Genomic DNA, 21,922 nt, shown 5'->3' with positions numbered 1-21,922 from the left:
ACGTTTCTGAAATATACTGAAAATCATGTTGTGAAAGCAGTAAATTAGGATGCTTCCTTATATCATATTTGACCATTTCAACATGATTGAACATATTCTAACAATTTGTCCACAGTGAATGTATATGTTCCAACTCCAAACTGTACACAAAATGAGCCTGTTCCATCTATGATACTGTCTGATACCCACATACAACCAATATTGGTATGTTGACGGTATTTTTTGTTTACCTCCAAAATTTGACCTTCATAAATATTACATATTATATTTCGAACTTTAAAGTCCACTCATTTCCAAGTATCTCACATTGTAGATATAATATTTGCATGTTGTTCAATCCACTGGTTATATGCAGAATATTTTCACTTTTTCAAGGTATAAAGAACTTTCTTTTCATGTTTATATGTACGAGGGCTACTATTTATATTTTGAGCCTTGGCAACACTGATTGAAGTTAGGTGCAATTTGACGTTTGCACGGAATCGTCTGGCATTATTGACCATAACGAACTTCAAATGTTTTGTCAATAGCTTCATTTGTGTTGTTTATGTTGTCTTGGAGATTGCGCGACAACAATAAAATGGAATTAACTCGTGAACATTTTCGTGCGATGATTTTTTACGACGTGGATTATCAAGACAAGAGTGCATCGATCAACTTACTTCCACAATTGGCGATGAAGCCCCATCCTTTGCCACTGTGAAACGCTGGTATAACGAATTTAATCGTGGCCGCAATTCGCTCACCGACTAGATTCGCGAAGGTCGTCCAAAATCAGTTGTTGTTCAAGAAAACATTGATGCTGTGCAAAACCTAATACTGCAAGATCGTCATGTGACATACTGTGAGATTGAGGCAACCATAGGCATTAGTTCCACCAGCATATATAAAATATTACATGATCATTTAGCTGTGAGAAAGGTACATTCTCGTTGGATCCCACACAATTTGACAAAAACTCAAAAAGACGCTCGTGTCAATTGGTGCAAACAAATGCTCAATAAATACAATCATGGTGCTTCAAAAGACGTATATACAATTGTAACAGGTGACGAATCATGGATATATGCATATGAGCTGGAACGTAAACAGCAGTCGACTGTATGGGTGTTTCAAGATGAACCCAATCCAACAAAAGTTGTTCGCGCTCGAAGCACATCAAAACAAATGGTCGCCTGTTTTTTTTTTCAGGAAAACTGGTCATGTGGCAACTGTGCCTTTAGAGGAACGTAGAACGGTCAACTCTGAATGGTACACAACAATTTGTTTGCCAGAGGTCTTCGGTCAAATACGGAAAACAAACAAACGCCGTCGGATCATTCTTCATCAAGACAATGCCAGCTGTCACACATCTCGTCTAACAACAGACTTTATGAACAGTCAAAAAATCCAATTGATGGGTCATCCGCCGTACAGTCCTGATTTGGCACCCAATGACTTCTTCTTGTTCCCGAATGTCAAGAATAAATTGCATGGACAACGATTTTAATCGGCGGAAGACACCGTTGATGCGTTCAAAAACCATATTATGGAGGTGTCTCAAGAAGATTGGAAAAACTGCTTTGACAAATGGTTCGAACGAATGCAAAAGTGTATTGACCATAAAGGAGAATACTTCGAAAAACAATAAAGTAGTTTTCAATGCCAAATTCCTGTTTTTTCATTGTTAGGCTCAAAATATAAATAGTGACCCTCGTACCAGAAGTGCATTTTGTTTCTTCTTCTATGTTCAGTTTTGCATTTCTTACAAGTATGTGGTTGTGAGGTGAAGAAATTGCTGTTACTCTAATGACAGTATGGGCTGAAGCAACCCAGCCACCTGTAAGAACACGAAATATGGGATGCACAATATGAATTTAGCCCTAAACCACCTATATGCTACAGTTATGTAATGGGACATTTTTATATTTTGTGGTATATTTATGGAAATTTTAAATCATAAAAATCCTAACCTTAATTATGAAATTACAGTTATATAAAACCTATGTTTAGTGAATTCACAGCAGTACACAATATACACAGTTCACAACTCCACTAAAAAACGTACGTACGTACGTACGTGCGTGCGTGCGTGTGTGTGTGTGTGTGTGTGAACTACAATTATACTTCATAACCTTTAGAGACCGGAGCCTTGCACACCTATATTCCTGTTGAAGCTGGTTCCATTTGAAGCTCGCGTTTTTCAAACTTGACGCGAATACCCAAAAAAAATACTCAAGAACTAATAACCGTAGAGAGATGAAATTAGTTTTGTTTTCTTTCTTAAAGACAGGGCTTTTAGCGGAGGTAAAGTTTATACCGTGCGTTCATTTCGATCTTCAGCCGAGAGATCGGGAGAAGCGTGGCGGGCGACGCTGACATTTGCAGCCTGTAATGCCCGCTTATTTTTATGGACATACGCAGATATTTATATAAATATTGCAAAACGAGCACTAACCTGTGTTATAACATGCAAAAGTTCTTCTGCAGGAAGTTCTGCCCTTATATACACAAATAAATACGCTTTAGAAGCGATGTTAAGAGCCACAGATAATAAAACATTTTAATCATAGTTTTGACCAGTAACGTCCTGCTTAAATTTATATCCTTGAAAGAGTTTTGTGTCGACGGGGATCGTTTGGAGGTTTCGAATGTGCAACAATGTATCAAGATTACGCTGCAGACGAAACCGTTAAATGTCAATGGTTTTCGTGAGCTTCCTTGCAATCCGAAATCTCCGAGCTAGAGTTCTTTGTTCCTTCGCGACTAGTTGAAAACAAGAGCTGTGAATATAGTGGCGAGCAGATGTAAACCAAGAGCATGTTAATTTCGTACTGTGCGCAAGAGTGTTATTCTTGGTTACTTGCCGTTACTTGTTTGTGTTATTGCAGTGTGTATGTGTGTTGTGTCAGTGAGACGATTGGAATGCCAGCCGCAAGGATCACGTTAGAACAAATAATTTTTATGTATGACACTTACGTGAAAACAGACTCGTGTCGAGACGTGTGTAGGCAATTTGTACAGAAATTCCCAGGCGTTTCACCTCCACATAGAGATACGGTTAGACATCTTGTCCTTAAATTACGAGAAACTGGATCGTTAAAGCAAAACTCGATGAAATTGGTGCAGCGTTAGAACGTTCTCCAAACAAACCTCTACGCCGTGTTTCACAGGAGATGGGCGTGTCAAAATCATCAGCACATACAGCCACTAAGCTACTAAAATTAAAACCGTACTCTTATAACACAGGTTAGTGCTCGTTTTGCAATATTTATATAAATGTCTGGATATGTCCATAAAAATAAGCGGGCATTACAGGCCGCAAACGTCGGCATCTCCATCAGCGCCGCCCGCCACGCTTCTCCCGATCTCTCGGCTGAAGATCGAAATGAACGCACGGTACATAGTGCCTCCCAATAATTAGTATTAAAGGAAGAAGAAGAAAGTTGATTTATCTTTTTAAATAATTGGCAAAGACTGGTCCCAGTGACCCCTCAATAGACCGAAGTGAATGAAAGAAATGTGGGTCATTCTGTCAAATCAAACAATTTTAAAATAATTGGTTGCATGACCATTTTACAAAAATTTAATTTTTAGAACATACGTTTGTACACGTTTTTCTAGATATCAAGACCAATGTTCAAAAAAAGTATTGTCTTTAGTTCTCCTGGGGCAGCCATTTTTCCAACATGGCGCATGTTTTTTTTTTGTTTTTTTTTGCTCATGTAGCACTTTTCAGAAACCTTAATATCTCAAAAATCATAACAGAGACCTGAAACAAAATTCATTTTGTAGCTAATGAAGTGTACTTTCTATGATATTCAAGTATGTTTTGCTTAAAATTGCATCATAAGTACAAAAATTATGATGGAAATTGGGGTAACAATAGTTAAAAAATTGGATTTTTAAGCCCAATTTGTTCAATGAAGGGCTTAATTTTTTTTCCATGTGTAGACCTGCCTGCAGGGTGTAAGTAAATAAAATATCAGTGCTTAGAAATGCAACCTCAAACATGGCTATCCATTGAATTTTGACAGTTTTCGGGATTAAATATCTCAGTTGGGCCCTCTTTAAAAATTCTGAAATTTGGCATGAAGGAAGCCCTGCATGAACATAACTCTCAGCAAAAATCTCAACTTTTAGATTCAACTCATTTTCGTCAATATGAGGTAACGTATGTGACCTAGTTTCTGACATTGCAAAGTAAGGTTAAACTACATCCCATAATTAGAATAATGAAGTATTTTCTTTATATTTTTTTAAAGTTGTGTTAAAAAAGCCTCAGAAAATATAGTAACCTAAAGTTTTAATATTTGACTTACCAGAAATTAAAATTACAAGGTATGACAATTGAAAATCAGCTAAATTTCATCGCAAAAGGTTTGATTTTATTTTTTAACTATTGTTACCCCATTTCTGAAAAGTGCTACATGAGCAAAAAAAAAAAAAAAACATGTGCCATGTTGAAAAAATGGCTTCCCCAGGAGAACTAAAGACAATACATTTTTTTGAACACTGGTTTTGATGTCTAGAAACATGTACACACATATGTACTAAAGATGAACTATAACTCCATTAAGCCTTGTTTCCATGATTATGAAAAACTAAATATGCTGACCAAGGCAGTAATTTATTTTATTAAAAACATAAACTAACGTAACGTTTCAACCTTCTAGCAAGGTCTTCTTCAGACTCTGTATCAAGTACAAAAGTAACCAGATACAACAAGAAGGGTAATATATATACACAAACATTACTCCCTCCAGACTATTTAGAAAGTTGTTTGGAACTTTCTAGCAGATGACTTTCACTTTCCAACTTTACTTTCACCTAAAAGGCTAAACACAATTACTTCCATATAGAATGTGGTTGGACTTTTTAATCTCACGCTCTTTTCCCTTCATTTTTCTTCCTTCTCCTCTCCTCTTTTCCTCTTGTCCTTTCCACTCTTTCCAACATCTTCTTCCATTCTTTGTTTAACTTCAGTCCCCCATTCCAGTTCATTGTGTCTTCTTCGCCTTTCTTCTCTATTTCCTTGGCTTCCTTCCATTTTCTCACTAGCATTCTCTTCTCCCTTCCTATTTGCTTAGCCTCATCCCACTCTATGTCATGTCCTGTTTCTCTCGTGTGTTTAAATATTGCATTTCTCTCTCTCTTAAGTCGTACATCATCCCTATGTTGTTTCAACCTGTCTTTCAGCCTTTTTTTCGTTTCTCCTATGTACACACTCTGACATTCTTTACATTTTACTTCGTAGATAATCCCTTCTTCTTCCTCTTCTCTGTTTTCCTTTTTCTTGTTAGCATTCCTCGCTATTCCTAAGATGCTTCTCCCTCCCTTCCTGTAAGTTTTAATTCCTGCTTTCCTAAGCACTTTGCATATCTTTTCTGTGGTCTTCCCCATACTCCTTATTCCAAACCTTCTCTCCTCTTTGTCTTTCTCTGCCAGTTCTCCCCTGCCCGTTTTCTTACTTCTTCTGTTTATGTCCAGTCTATCCTGCTTCTCATAGCCATTCTTTTCCAGCTGTTTCCATAGGCTATTTATTTTGCCTTCTTTTTCACATTCTTTCATGCATATTTTCTTGATTCTGTCCTCCATATTCTTTATAAAATTTATTTTTGTCACCTCACTTACATCACTTCTTTTGTGGCAGAATACCCCTGCTGCACACTTCTTCTGATGCCAAGCGGTTTCAATTTCTTGTCCTCTTTTCCTTTTCATCAATATATCTAGATAGCTTAACTTGTCTTCTTCTTCTATTTCAAGTTCCAATAATATCCCTCTTTCTTCATCTTGAATTTCTTTGGCAAAAATGTCAAGCTGCCTCTTCGTTCCCTTCCATATGCCAAAACAGTCGTCCACATATCTGCAAAACAGAATCATTTTGTCACCTCCCTTTTCTATCACTTTCTTTTCCCATTCATTCATAACCAATTCAGCCAATGCTGGGCTTAGACTGGAACCTATATTTAGTCCTTCACTCATTAACATTATTTTATCTCCCATTATACTGTAACCGTTATTCCAAATGGTTTCCAGCGCCTTCACTACCCTTTCACTATCCCATTCTCCTATAATTTCTTGTCCCATTCTCTTTTTAATAATGTCCAAAACGTGTCCCCTCTTGATGCTCGGGAACATACTTTTCACGTCTAAGCTAAACATTGTCGTCTTCATCTCATTTAACTTAAGTCCTTTTATGAGGTCTACTACTTGTTCACTGTTCTTAACTGCTCTGCTTTCTTGCTGTGTTACTAACACGTCAATAACTTTCTTTAATTTCTTTTCTAAGGGTTCCAAAATATTGTTTCTGCAGTTCATTACTGGTCTTAACTTTATCTCCTCTTTGTGTATCTTTGGAAAGCCTTTCAAACTTGGTAGTCTTCCTGTCTCCTTTATGCATTTCTTGAATCCACTCCTCCTACAGTCTTTAATGATTCTTTCTTTTATAGTTTGTTCTTCACCTGTTCCACAAATCTCCTCATATCCATTTTCTTTTAGGTCTTCAAACTTCCTCTCGTACCATTCTCTTTCCATCACCACAATTGCTCCACCTTTATCTGCCTGCTCTATCACCACATCATTTCTTGTTTTGATTTTCTTCATCCCTTCCCTTTCTTTTTGACTCAAATTATCTACTTTTCCTTGTTTTCCCATTTCTTTCTTCAGTATGGCTGCTGTTCTTCTTCTAATCTTGTCTCTTTCTGGTTCTTCTTTTATATGGAGCACTGCTTCTTCAATGTCATATATAACTTCCTCATAATCTACATTTCTTTCTTTAACTTTGAAACCTCTGCCTAGTTTTAAAAAAGATTCCTCTTCTTTTGTTAGATCTACATTCCCTATTACCACAACTCTTCTTCTGGTATCCTCTTCTTCTTCCTCTTCTCCTCTTTCTTCTTTCCATCCTAGTCCCTCTCCTTTCTTCTTCAATTTTATTTTCATTTTCTCTCTAAATTTCTCCTGCCAGATTTTCATTTCATGAAATGTATATTCTCTCGTAAAAATGGTGAGACCATCTTCAATAGCTTTTTCAATTCTTGTCAGGTTCTCCTTTATTATCTTTATCTCCTTTCTTCTTGCCCTTATTTCATTCCATATCAGTTCTTTTTCCATTTTCTGAACCAATATCCTCCATCTCCTGGTGTTGCAAACCACTCCCTTCTTACTTATTTTTAATCCTTTAGGCGCTGTGCCTCTCTCCAAACATTTTCTCAGAAACTTCCCTTGTTCGTCTTTGTGTATTTCTTTCCTCTTCAAGTCTTTCCAGTTGTTAATTTTCCTCATCAGCCTTGGAAAATGTCCAATTATAACTCCATTAAGCCTTGTTTCCATGATTATGAAAAACTAAATATGCTGACCAAGGCAGTAATTTATTTTATTAAAAACATAAACTAACGTAACGTTTCAACCTTCTAGCAAGGTCTTCTTCAGACTCTGTATCAAGTACAAAAGTAACCAGATACAACAAGAAGGGTAATATATATACACAAACATTACTCCCTCCAGACTATTTAGAAAGTTGTTTGGAACTTTCTAGCAGATGACTTTCACTTTCCAACTTTACTTTCACCTAAAAGGCTAAACACAATTACTTCCATATAGAATGTGGTTGGACTTTTTAATCTCACGCTCTTTTCCCTTCATTTTTCTTCCTTCTCCTCTCCTCTTTTCCTCTTGTCCTTTCCACTCTTTCCAACATCTTCTTCCATTCTTTGTTTAACTTCAGTCCCCCATTCCAGTTCATTGTGTCTTCTTCGCCTTTCTTCTCTATTTCCTTGGCTTCCTTCCATTTTCTCACTAGCATTCTCTTCTCCCTTCCTATTTGCTTAGCCTCATCCCACTCTATGTCATGTCCTGTTTCTCTCGTGTGTTTAAATATTGCATTTCTCTCTCTCTTAAGTCGTACATCATCCCTATGTTGTTTCAACCTGTCTTTCAGCCTTTTTTTCGTTTCTCCTATGTACACACTCTGACATTCTTTACATTTTACTTCGTAGATAATCCCTTCTTCTTCCTCTTCTCTGTTTTCCTTTTTCTTGTTAGCATTCCTCGCTATTCCTAAGATGCTTCTCCCTCCCTTCCTGTAAGTTTTAATTCCTGCTTTCCTAAGCACTTTGCATATCTTTTCTGTGGTCTTCCCCATACTCCTTATTCCAAACCTTCTCTCCTCTTTGTCTTTCTCTGCCAGTTCTCCCCTGCCCGTTTTCTTACTTCTTCTGTTTATGTCCAGTCTATCCTGCTTCTCATAGCCATTCTTTTCCAGCTGTTTCCATAGGCTATTTATTTTGCCTTCTTTTTCACATTCTTTCATGCATATTTTCTTGATTCTGTCCTCCATATTCTTTATAAAATTTATTTTTGTCACCTCACTTACATCACTTCTTTTGTGGCAGAATACCCCTGCTGCACACTTCTTCTGATGCCAAGCGGTTTCAATTTCTTGTCCTCTTTTCCTTTTCATCAATATATCTAGATAGCTTAACTTGTCTTCTTCTTCTATTTCAAGTTCCAATAATATCCCTCTTTCTTCATCTTGAATTTCTTTGGCAAAAATGTCAAGCTGCCTCTTCGTTCCCTTCCATATGCCAAAACAGTCGTCCACATATCTGCAAAACAGAATCATTTTGTCACCTCCCTTTTCTATCACTTTCTTTTCCCATTCATTCATAACCAATTCAGCCAATGCTGGGCTTAGACTGGAACCTATATTTAGTCCTTCACTCATTAACATTATTTTATCTCCCATTATACTGTAACCGTTATTCCAAATGGTTTCCAGCGCCTTCACTACCCTTTCACTATCCCATTCTCCTATAATTTCTTGTCCCATTCTCTTTTTAATAATGTCCAAAACGTGTCCCCTCTTGATGCTCGGGAACATACTTTTCACGTCTAAGCTAAACATTGTCGTCTTCATCTCATTTAACTTAAGTCCTTTTATGAGGTCTACTACTTGTTCACTGTTCTTAACTGCTGACATTGAAGAAGCAGTGCTCCATATAAAAGAAGAACCAGAAAGAGACAAGATTAGAAGAAGAACAGCAGCCATACTGAAGAAAGAAATGGGAAAACAAGGAAAAGTAGATAATTTGAGTCAAAAAGAAAGGGAAGGGATGAAGAAAATCAAAACAAGAAATGATGTGGTGATAGAGCAGGCAGATAAAGGTGGAGCAATTGTGGTGATGGAAAGAGAATGGTACGAGAGGAAGTTTGAAGACCTAAAAGAAAATGGATATGAGGAGATTTGTGGAACAGGTGAAGAACAAACTATAAAAGAAAGAATCATTAAAGACTGTAGGAGGAGTGGATTCAAGAAATGCATAAAGGAGACAGGAAGACTACCAAGTTTGAAAGGCTTTCCAAAGATACACAAAGAGGAGATAAAGTTAAGACCAGTAATGAACTGCAGAAACAATATTTTGGAACCCTTAGAAAAGAAATTAAAGAAAGTTATTGACGTGTTAGTAACACAGCAAGAAAGCAGAGCAGTTAAGAACAGTGAACAAGTAGTAGACCTCATAAAAGGACTTAAGTTAAATGAGATGAAGACGACAATGTTTAGCTTAGACGTGAAAAGTATGTTCCCGAGCATCAAGAGGGGACACGTTTTGGACATTATTAAAAAGAGAATGGGACAAGAAATTATAGGAGAATGGGATAGTGAAAGGGTAGTGAAGGCGCTGGAAACCATTTGGAATAACGGTTACAGTATAATGGGAGATAAAATAATGTTAATGAGTGAAGGACTAAATATAGGTTCCAGTCTAAGCCCAGCATTGGCTGAATTGGTTATGAATGAATGGGAAAAGAAAGTGATAGAAAAGGGAGGTGACAAAATGATTCTGTTTTGCAGATATGTGGACGACTGTTTTGGCATATGGAAGGGAACGAAGAGGCAGCTTGACATTTTTGCCAAAGAAATTCAAGATGAAGAAAGAGGGATATTATTGGAACTTGAAATAGAAGAAGAAGACAAGTTAAGCTATCTAGATATATTGATGAAAAGGAAAAGAGGACAAGAAATTGAAACCGCTTGGCATCAGAAGAAGTGTGCAGCAGGGGTATTCTGCCACAAAAGAAGTGATGTAAGTGAGGTGACAAAAATAAATTTTATAAAGAATATGGAGGACAGAATCAAGAAAATATGCATGAAAGAATGTGAAAAAGAAGGCAAAATAAATAGCCTATGGAAACAGCTGGAAAAGAATGGCTATGAGAAGCAGGATAGACTGGACATAAACAGAAGAAGTAAGAAAACGGGCAGGGGAGAACTGGCAGAGAAAGACAAAGAGGAGAGAAGGTTTGGAATAAGGAGTATGGGGAAGACCACAGAAAAGATATGCAAAGTGCTTAGGAAAGCAGGAATTAAAACTTACAGGAAGGGAGGGAGAAGCATCTTAGGAATAGCGAGGAATGCTAACAAGAAAAAGGAAAACAGAGAAGAGGAAGAAGAAGGGATTATCTACGAAGTAAAATGTAAAGAATGTCAGAGTGTGTACATAGGAGAAACGAAAAAAAGGCTGAAAGACAGGTTGAAACAACATAGGGATGATGTACGACTTAAGAGAGAGAGAAATGCAATATTTAAACACACGAGAGAAACAGGACATGACATAGAGTGGGATGAGGCTAAGCAAATAGGAAGGGAGAAGAGAATGCTAGTGAGAAAATGGAAGGAAGCCAAGGAAATAGAGAAGAAAGGCGAAGAAGACACAATGAACTGGAATGGGGGACTGAAGTTAAACAAAGAATGGAAGAAGATGTTGGAAAGAGTGGAAAGGACAAGAGGAAAAGAGGAGAGGAGAAGGAAGAAAAATGAAGGGAAAAGAGCGTGAGATTAAAAAGTCCAACCACATTCTATATGGAAGTAATTGTGTTTAGCCTTTTAGGTGAAAGTAAAGTTGGAAAGTGAAAGTCATCTGCTAGAAAGTTCCAAACAACTTTCTAAATAGTCTGGAGGGAGTAATGTTTGTGTATATATATTACCCTTCTTGTTGTATCTGGTTACTTTTGTACTTGATACAGAGTCTGAAGAAGACCTTGCTAGAAGGTTGAAACGTTACGTTAGTTTATGTTTTTAATAAAATAAATTACTGCCTTGGTCAGCATATTTAGTTTTTCATAAAGATGAACATTTTCTAAAATGGTCATGCAACCACCATTGGATGGTTTGGCATGGACCCATGTATGTAGCGGTGGTACATTCCTACTACCGTGTAAAGTTTAGTTGAAATCAGATTGATACTTCTAAGAGTAAAAAAATAAAATTATTATATAAATGAGCAGTGTTGCCAGCCTTGGGACAATTTCCGGAATTTTGCTTCTAGCGTCGGCTCAATTGACACTGAAGACAATTTTATAGATCTATCCCATAATACAGGGGTAATGAAGAGTAAATAAGGACCTTTTCAAACTTCGCTTCTTAATAATAGTAACAATGGATATATTGTTTTGTAATTCGAGTATGTCATACCTTCTTATGTATACTAAAGATGAAAGAAAGACGGAACTGAAATATCGTGTGCAGTTTTCAAGAAATGTTGCGTTAATTGCTGACGTGCGATGCTGGTCAAAATATCGACCACCTGTCCTCAACGGAAATACAGGTGTGGTTCCAAAATTGACTATCTGGACGCTAAAGGTTAAGTACATACATGCAATACTTAAGGATAATTCCACTTACCTAATTTTGGGACTACTGTGCCGAAAAAACTGTAGGAACTTGGGTATTAAAATATTGAGAGGCCTATTCAAGGCATCACTGTCCAACAATTCTGCCGAATCCTCACATATCTTTTGCAATGCACCAAATGACCCCTGGTAAAACAAAAATAAGTGGATATAACTACAGTCAATCACTTGCAAATTTAGACTGCAAAATTCACAAAGGAACCAAAGACGCTCCTCTTAAGTTCTAACTATAAAAACACGCTACACAATGTTGTTATGCAAGAGTTGCAAAATGGATAATATACTGTAAAACTATGAACATAACTTAGCCTAAACATATGGGACAAGTATACGAGTTGATATCTTGAATGCAGTTGCTGTCTCAAAAAGGTATTTCCCAGGAGGTATTTCAAATAATTTTAACTGGAAAGAAGAGGAGGGGCCAGAGTTACGTGTGACATTTCACACACAGAATGTACAGTTCTAGACATGAGATTGGATTAAGATATTCACAATGAACTGACTTCATAGAATTATGAAGTATTTTGTGGTTTCTGCTAACAAATGGTGAAAACTTCAGTATGACAACATAGCCTAAATGCAAGAAAAGAATTAACAGAAGTGTGGTGTGTGAAGCTTTAAAAATGTAGCAAGGTTACATTTACTGTTACATTGTCTGAAGCATATAGGCTACAGATGTAATTCTTTTTTGGTGAAATATGCAAATTATATGAATTTTCAAACATTAAATTCTCTATGGAATTAAAAACACTAATAATTTTCAGATTAATTAATTTTGATATTTACATGGAACAGGACCACTTTTCGGGAATGTCCCCAATATGCTAAAAACCCAGTGTGAACATTTCTTTCAGTTTTTATGTTATGTTCACTCATAGTAAGGGTTGCACAAGTTTTGAAACACACTGTAGACATGCACGATTTTAATTAGAGTAATAACAGAAAAGTAGCAAACCTGACCTGCCTAACCTAATAACATAAACAATGCCCAATCAGAACCACAGCCTTATTTCAAACAAAAACTGTAATTGTATAACTAAACCTTACCTCGCACACATTATAGTCCTGTGAATCAAGCATGTTACACAGGGTGGGTAGCAAGTCCGGCCATGTCGTCAACTCTCCTTTGGAAGCAATGGTAGTGATGAGGATCCCAACGGTAGCACGGATCAGAGGGGAAGGATCCCCAACTGCTGCCAGGCATTCCTGCTTTATAAACTCTGTCACTTCGGGGAGAAACTTATGAAAATGAGCCTTCACGTTATTTTTCAAAATAAGGCCACTGAGCGATCTTGTTGGTTCATCTGTTAGAAAAATAAAGGACAAATTAGTCTAAGTAACCTTACTACAACTTACAAACTACATTTTACTTTATAACTGTCACATATTTTATGTCAATTCTTTTTGGTAAAAAAAAAGTGGGGCCCAACCATTATGGAGGCTCTTATTTAAAATCACTTATTAGGTAAACTGTTTAGGGGTCAAGATTATGACACAAGGAACATTTGTGTTAATTGAACAGTCAAATCGACGCACATCCTTTCTTTGTGACAGTTTAGCGAACATTTTTCTGGTTTGAAAATAAGGGTTTGTGCATTATAGAAGAAATATTACACTTGAGAAAATTCTCTAGTGTTGCAAAGTATGGACTTACAAAATTTAATCTTGCATGTAGCTATCATTGGTTTCGTTTTCTGCCACGTGATGGAACGTTAAAAACCAATTTCTGGATTAAAAAAATGGTGTGGTGCGACAATTACGAGATGAAATACGGTAACTAGAATAAATTGCTGCCATTTTGAATCAAATATTTCTTAGACCAATACTTGGCCATTGTAGGAATTTCAATTTGCTTAGAATTAGCACTTAAAACTTCAAAACACATAATAAGCTACGGATGAGAATAGCGATCTCACAAGACTTTTGATTTAAAATATAAGATTCTCTACAAATGTGGCTTCAAAAATATGATTAACAAATCTTGAATACCCAATGAAAGTTTGTTCATCAACTTTCAACAAGCACCTATTACTTCTAAACGTACACTGATTAAAAAGAGCAATTGAAAATGTACCAGTTGTCTATTATGTGGCTGCCTACTGTCACTTCTACTTTTACAACTCTTGATGAACATAACAGGTGGTTACAAAAAAATAAAAATTAAGGAAAAACATTGTTTTGTTGAGGGATAACTTGCACCACATGGCATAATTTCATATAATAACTAAAGTCCAGTTTAGCCATGCACTTGCTTTTTTTTAGTTAGGTCCACACAATGTGGTGAAAGCTTGACTAACTAAAAAGTTAAGTCCATGTCTAAACTGGGCTTTCTTAGTTCTGTCTTGTTATTCAAGGTTTGATATCATCATGCATGCAACATAAACTGCTATAACAAACTGTTATTATAACACCTGCCTTTAATCAGACAATACACTCTTGCAGTACATTATTGGAGCAGAAATAATTAAAATTATTGATGCATTTTGCAATAATCTCAGAGTAATTGGATATAGCAGAAATATCAGCTGGCACTGTGTGCTCGCTCAGTATGGGATGCCTGATTTACAAAGATACTAGTGTGTAAGAAACACACACACACACACACACGAGAACCTGTTTATACTAGAAAGTTTTCTTCTTAATTTTTTTTTTTTTTGGACAAATGACCAGGTTGTCACACTTACTAGAAGAATTAAAATATTTACATGAAATTTTGGTGAGTCATTGTGGTTCCAAAATTAACAGAAAAATTCAGACAGGTTGCATTGTTAGGTACCTAAAATCATGCAGTCTCGCATAAAATTGTTTGACAAAAAAAAAATTGTTCTAGAGTTAAAAATTTGATTAGACTCTTTGAGAGAGAGAGGAACTAGCTAAAGGCACACTTGATTATTACAAGACTTAGCCTACAAAAGATCCTAAATTAAAGAATTGTACACCCCCCCCCCCCCCGAAACACACAATTTTGGGGCACCAGATAAGATTATGTATTTTGGCAGACTGACTATTTGTACTATTTAACAGTAATAAAAATCACATTGTTCAAAGCATTGCACCATATCAACAGTTATAATGATGAAAATACAAGACAACTAAAATCAATCACCTTTATTTTAAAGAATTGGTAAAGTAAAGAGAGGTTAAGTCTCAAATTCAATATATAGTTACCAGCCAAGTCATCACATGTTAATTGGTCCTACACCAGTTGCTTGACTATATTTAAAAATTTAATTTTGGGCATGCTGATTTGATTAAGGATGAGAGGTACTGTTTCCTTCATGAAGGGAGCCAAATGAGAGAGAGATCTATGTAGTCTGGTGGTTGGAATTTTATACAGGTGCCTATGAAAGTATTATATTGCAAGTACTCTAGAAACCTTGTTGTTCCTTAAGAGTAGCTGCAAAAGCACATGACTGGAAAGAAGATAGGTTGAGGAGGAAATATCATTTACAAAAACTACTTAAACATTTCCTCTGAGTAGTGAAAAATTTTAATTTGAAGAGTGAACATGAATAATTTGGTTGAACTCCAATTTTACGATCCCGGATTTTAAATTTTCCTTCATTTTACATTTTTTCCCCAGCTTGGTTCCCTGAAAAGTATAACAACATTTTGAGGTTTCACTATATTAATTTCAAACACAATGCACTGTAGAAATAGATATATGTAAAAGAACAAAATGAACTGGAAATTACCTTCAGAAGTTAACTTCGTAAGGACAAATATCAAGTAATTGTTGAAATCTGGAAACTTGTTCAACTCTTCCAATTTCTGTCAACAAGTTAAGGAAAATCAGTAAAAAAAAGCAGCAAATGAAAGAAAACCTTACAATGGTATTATACACAAATTAGTGGCACTTCCATCTTACAGCAATGAAAAAGCCATAACTAGTATTACATTCTCTGCTTTTGGCATGAATTTCAGACCATGTACTCAAAATCTCAGATCACTTATAGTAACGATACTGCAGTGGTGAAGCATGGTCTGAAGAAGAAAAAGGTTAAGTGATATTTTTATACAATACATGCATTACATGTCCACAAAACTAGAGGTGGGAGCAAATTATATCAACCAATTGCCCAAGTTTTCTTAAGAAAAAGTGGACGTAAGATTTGTCAAAAGATCTTAAAATAACAATGATAAGGTACATCCCCCACTCCACCATTATGGCCATATACCTCATTCAAAATTATTTATTGATGTAATATACCAATTACAGCTTCATCTCCACAACTACAAAACATTTGTGTTTCATTTTTGGTAAATTCACAACACAAACGACACAAAACACTCCCTTTCACTGCACGTTCTTTCCACTACAAAGGAATAAAAAAAAATTACAAATGAAAGATCACCTCGAGAATTATGTTGAACTTTTTTTTTAATAGACAGATTTTGATGTTTCACATAATATAAAATTGTTCCAGAGCACAGAAAACACAAATAACCGAGATATCTGATCCCAAAGTATGGCGCACGTTCATAAAAAACGTACCACCTTGGAGTACTTTTGCTGCCCTAACAACGTAAATTTATGACTTGTTGCGGAATGTTGTCTTGGGTGCTATATTACTTGCACAAAGCCTTCATACTCTAGCTTCATGGTAAAGTAACATGCTAAGCTAACAGGTGTACTTTACTTCACAACAACGCAGTTCCGTGAGCTAAAATTGACTCGGGGTCATTACAACAGGAAGAAAATGCACATATATGTATTGCTTTCTGCTAGCAGTGTCTTTGTCTACATTCAATTGGACATGTGCTGATTTTGGGCTGAAGAGTTGTAGAAAGCAGAGCTTATCCAGCAACTTTGGGGCTTGCATTTCTATGGAGAATTTATCCATCATGCAATGCTTTGGAACTGCTGGTTTCCCATATAATGGATGAAAGTAGAGTGGGCTGATGCTTTCAACCAAGATGCAAGAGAGTTTAAAGAGAAAAAGTTTGAGGCCTTAGATTTGTGAACACGAGTGCAATGGAAACTAAATAAGACAAACATTAAGTATACTAAACAAACATTTTAAAGCTGTAATGGCACAGAGCATGGTGGGAAATTTGGCCAAAATTCACAGCAAACGATAGCAAGCATAAATGTGAAGCAAATGCTGCATGCATGAAAATGACTGGTGTTTAACATTCTTAATTCTATTATTGGAGATTTTCAAATGAAGTTTCCTTTTGGTGAATTAATGCATTGTGTGTGTGTATGCCATTGTTTATGTATTAATTGTGAGGGAACATCATACATTCATCGAGTTTCGCCGGTGGTTAAGATGGTGTGATTTTTCCAATCCAGGGTGAAATATGAATCGTATTTGAAAGGCAAGTACTGTGTTTATGGCTAACTTTATGTGAATTTTATGCTACTCTTCACATCCTGATGCTTTGCAACACATGTGGTTGCTTTACGATCTAATAATGTTAACAAAAAAAAGTTGGGAGCGAATTTACAATACCGGAATCATCTTCAATTGCTTTCAAATTCGGCAAAGTCACTAATTTTGGCCTCGTAATCATGAATCTGCAGTTAAAATCTGGCGATCACGTCTAGAAATTGCAAAATAGGTCGAAAAAAGTGCATCTGTAAACGGAGTAAACACCCTTGATTTATGAAGAAAACAAATATTTTTTGCAACGATTAGCATTTCAAAAATATGCTTATGATGACCCTTAATTTTAACCATGCTTGCCTACCCTAACCTTACCGTGAATGGTTCGTGGGGTAAACATGTTTTCCACCTTTACGCAAGATGCAATTTTCTCACATGCAAATCAAGTCTCACTTACTGCACAACATTTGAGCAATATTGGTAGCAAAACCGTTGTGTGGAAAGGAAGAAGTCTTCATATCGTTTCCATGTTAGTGTATGGAGAATCATAGTGGTAATTGACAAGGTTATTTTGCAATTTCTAGACGTGACCGCCAATTTCTAACTGCAGATTTCTAACTGATTACGAGGCAAAAATTATTGAGTATGCCGAATTTGAAAGCAATTGGAGATACTTACGGTATTGTAAATTCATACCAAAAAGTTGAAATGTTCCTTATCAATGTGGATACATTTGCAGCATGCATATATTTGTGTACACTTTTCAGCATATCTTCTATGCCTGTCTCAATACACATACAAAAAGTAACAATGATATGTTACTGCCTCTAAAGAAATAGTACGCAATTTTGCACTTCGGAACATATCTATAAATTATCATTATCACGAGACAAAGTTTGTTTGGTACTATTATATTTTTTACATTGCTAATGTACTATTTTGGAATGCGGAACATTTCCTAAGGTGAAATAATGCATTTTTAACTAAGATAATGTCTATTTCTTACATTTACGAGTACCTACTGTTACTTGTTATTTCGATTCTGTAACACATTATGGCGGGCGATAGCATACTGGTTCAGGATGCGTTGTGCGAGTGTTTTGTCGATTTATGTAGTGTTGCAACCTCGTTCACCGGAAAATACCTACTTTCGTGCCGGATTTGAAATTATGCTAATACGTTGCAAACCATTGACGTTAGTCTCACAAACCATTGACGTTAGCCCCAAAAACCATTTTCCGTAAGGTTAGGTTAGGTTAGGCAAGCATAGTTAAAAAAAATTAAAAATACTCGACACGTCATGTTCTAGTCTCATGCACAATGCAAATAGCAGCAGCAGAAACAGCGTGTCGGACAGAGATTTCCGCATTAAAATGGATCAAAACTAGATTCACGAACTTCCGCAATGCTACAGAAAATGATTTTTATACGTAAATTTGAAGAAATCAGTTTCCCTTATACTATAATGTTACAGTTTGTTTTTAATTCACTTCATTCTCAGATGGACTAGTGTAGTTAAAAATGTGCCTCCACCAGGAATCAAATTTTGGATCCTTCGCTAACAAGGGAACAGAATTAGTTGCTACGCTATCGGATAGGCCTGATCAGTGACGTGCACTGAGGAGTAGCTAGTCTAGCAGAGATAGATCAATCAATCTCAAATCTCTAATTATTTTCAAATCACAATATTTATTGTATTGTTGAAGCTACAGTTCATATGCAACACTTTTTTTTCATGCGCTTCTCGTCCCTCGGTGCGTTCAGCAGGGCAAAGCTGACCTAGCTTGCTCTTCTTCCGCCTCACAGTTCCAAGTAGAAACGGGTTTCCGAAGGGAAAGGGAAGATGTCTGCCTCTACCTCCCTTGCCCCCTCACCCCCCCTCCAATGGTTGAAAGCCCATGGTTTCAGGTCTTCCAGTCTATCTCCTATAGGACAGATAGGGGATTGGATCCCCTTCACTTCCTTTGGAAATCCTCTAAAACTAAGGGGAAATTTTTCTGCAGTACTTATGATCTCTGTATTTACACTACTTTTTACACGTTGTACAATATATATGTAGGTATAATATTATGGGATGTACTTTTATTATTTATGAAGTTGGAACGTTATTTTACTTCGCTTTTCTGCCACATTTGGTTATCGTGAAAATGAGGATGAGCGATGATATGATGAAACTGATGAAGGGACCTCACAAAAAAACAATTCAGGCCGGAATTCATAACAAGCGTGCATTCTTGTTCCTATGTGTTGTACTCTGCCTGCAGCAAATAATGAAAAATGTATCCCAGAACTCAAAAAGCCAAATGACTATCATTGAAGAAAGTAGAAAAAGGTGTGTTTAAAGGTATGTTTTGTTACCTGTTTATCCCACATCTCTTTTTCTAGCTGTATAGATTTAATCACAATAAGTAGCCAAGAGCTTATGAAAGTCGTGAGGGACAATCATAAACAGAGAATTCTAGGCTCCTGATTTCACAGTGCCCTGCAGATGCACTGGGAGGAAATTATTTGTATTTTCTTCTCTCTTCCATCGCTTTACCTAATTTCTGCCATGATGATGAACGTTGATTAAATTAAACGGGTGAAGAGTGGTTGCAAAGAAACACTCATGCAAAGACCAGGGCTCGAGCCCGGATCCTTCAGTAACGAGATTGTGAGATGGGGAAATTAGGGGAATCAAGCAATGCAATTTATTTTTTGAGAAAACTCATATATAAAGATGGTATTTCAAAAAATTAATTGAAAATCACTACTCAGGAAAAATGCAGTTTGCTTTACCGATACCCACGTATCTGAATGGTTAGCACCTTCCTCTCATCTTTGTTGTCGGCCGACCTCCGTGGGGGAGTGCTAGTGGTCCCGGATCGGAACCCGGTGGAGGCACATAGTGCTTCGGAACCCACATTAAACTATACGTCTAGTCCCAATTAGACTTTCTGTGTATAAAGTGGACTTAAAACATCAAATCAATCAACCGTGGGGGAGTGGTTACCACAGCATGCTACGACACCAGGAGTTCCGGGTTCGAACCTCTACCTGGACATGGGTGTTCTTTGTGTTTATCCCTTCATTAATTTTGTCGTATCATCTTTGCGATTAACCAAAAGTATCAAAAAAGCGAATCAAATCAAATCATTGATTGATTGATTGGGTTTATTTTACTATGCTTTCCGCCATTTTTGGCTAATCGCGAATACGATACGATAAAATTGATGAAGGGACACACAAAGAGCACCGATTGTCAAGCAGAGATTCAAACCCGGCATCTCTGGCTCAGTAGTCAAATCAAATCGTTTTTGATTTTCGAAAGTGGGTGGGAGTTACGGGTACAATTTTTTGTAGTCATTCCTAACTTTGCAATTTTTCCTGTGTTTACGTTCTTCTTTTAGGAACACTGGGCCATAAAAGGGGGGGGGGATTATGACCCTCACCAACTCCCTTTGGGCACACCACTCATTGCTACCTCAAGTGTCGACGTCACTGGGCCTGATTAATTTCAAGAGAAACAGTCTCCCTAGTCCTGTATTTCTTTCAGATGTTACATACCTATACGGTATTGTCTCGAGGCAAATAACATCTTTTTAGATTCTTTGGTCATTGTTACAAGATTAAATAAAATGTTTAGGAGTACATTTAGCATATAATGGTTAAATTTGTAGCTTCAATCACTGCCACAAACACTGTAGGCGCAATGCTTATCAGCTATGTTTACAAAATGTGCTGAAATGCTTGCCAGAATCATGTCATTACTTCGCACAATGAATTGTGGGGGGAAGATGTTCGCTGAATATCATCCATTATATCTAACGAGAACAAGAAAAAAAAAGTAGTCGCCACCTGTTGATTTCGGCAATGTGGGTATGTAATTACTGAAATTTAATCAGAATAGTAAATATAGTGTAAGTAAACCTACATAAAAATATGCAAATAATAATTTTCACTCAGCCAAATTAGGTTTTGGTTGAAATGTGGTAACTTACAATTAGTGTTCATTACAATAATTACATTACTGTCTTGATCTAACCAAGACCTGTATGTTACCTTAGTTTCACCTACCCCTCCCAAAATTACAAATTAAGAAGAACTACACTACTTTCTGAAGCATGTGCGTTTAGCATGGTAATACACTTAGATTTGGGTTAACATGAAACGATAAATGGTCTGTCCGCCATTACATGTACGATTGTATACAAAATCACGTTTGCCCGTAGATAAGTTACAAACCATCAAATTATAGACGGAATTCACGTCAGGTGAAAAATGTACACTTCTATCGGTTGTTGCACTCAAATTAACTAATGAGGCATTCACGCCTCGCTGGCAAGATGTCAATCGTGGTGCATTCCCAAGTAGCTCCTCCGCAATCGATTTCGGAATTCTATTTACACAACAGCACTGGATCAAAAAACCTTGAAAATAAAGGATACTTGTTGCACAGCTCTCTGTGTTGCTGTATCTGGAGACTGTGATTCCTTTAGCAATTGCAATATTTGCCTTAATCCTTCTTCTTGCGGTTGCCACGCCATGTTCATTATTGCCTGGCCTCTCATGCCTAGCCAACGGAAGCAGTGCAGGCAGAAAAGCCAACGGACTATTGCCGGACTTTTAACATATTCTATGTACAGAAATAAATGTATAAATATGAAATAGTTCATGTGTTATAAATATTTTGTTTTAAAAACAATATATCCTTTACAGAAAATACGCAAGTCTACAATAAATATTATGTTTTGAAGTATATATTTTGACTCGGAACTCAATTTTGCTGAGTTGCCAAATTGAAACTTCCGCAATATTTTATTTACTAGGTGTTGATCGATTTCCATTAATCGACAAAATCACAACCCATGCTACACTTTACAGGGTTCATTTTCGTATATGTTATCTCTTCTTATAGCATCTCCAGTATAAAGGAGTGT

At 36.6% G+C, this 21,922-nt stretch overlaps 1 protein-coding gene across 1 annotated transcript in view; it reads right to left on the bottom strand.

Moving 5' to 3' along the window:
* Window positions 1-21,590, bottom strand: part of Tnpo (transportin 1) — a 76,059-nt gene extending 54,469 nt beyond the window's left edge. Inside the window, exons 1-4 of the mRNA XM_083132635.1 lie at window positions 21,431-21,590; window positions 15,369-15,444; window positions 12,721-12,977; window positions 11,666-11,799 (exon numbers count right to left, since the gene is read on the bottom strand). Of these exons, the coding sequence (XP_082988761.1) occupies window positions 11,666-11,799; window positions 12,721-12,977; window positions 15,369-15,444; window positions 21,431-21,553 (590 nt within the window). The 5' untranslated portion in view covers window positions 21,554-21,590. The remainder of the gene's footprint in view (window positions 1-11,665; window positions 11,800-12,720; window positions 12,978-15,368; window positions 15,445-21,430) is intronic.
* Between the last annotated feature and the right edge of the window lie 332 nt (window positions 21,591-21,922).

This window comes from Lepisma saccharinum, chromosome 1, assembly GCF_977018435.1.
Source record: "Lepisma saccharinum chromosome 1, izLepSacc3.1, whole genome shotgun sequence".
Classification (NCBI taxonomy): Eukaryota; Metazoa; Arthropoda; class Insecta; order Zygentoma; family Lepismatidae; genus Lepisma; species Lepisma saccharinum.
The sequence above is the reverse complement of the archived record's forward strand: the minus strand, read 5'-3'. Positions and strand labels throughout refer to the sequence as shown.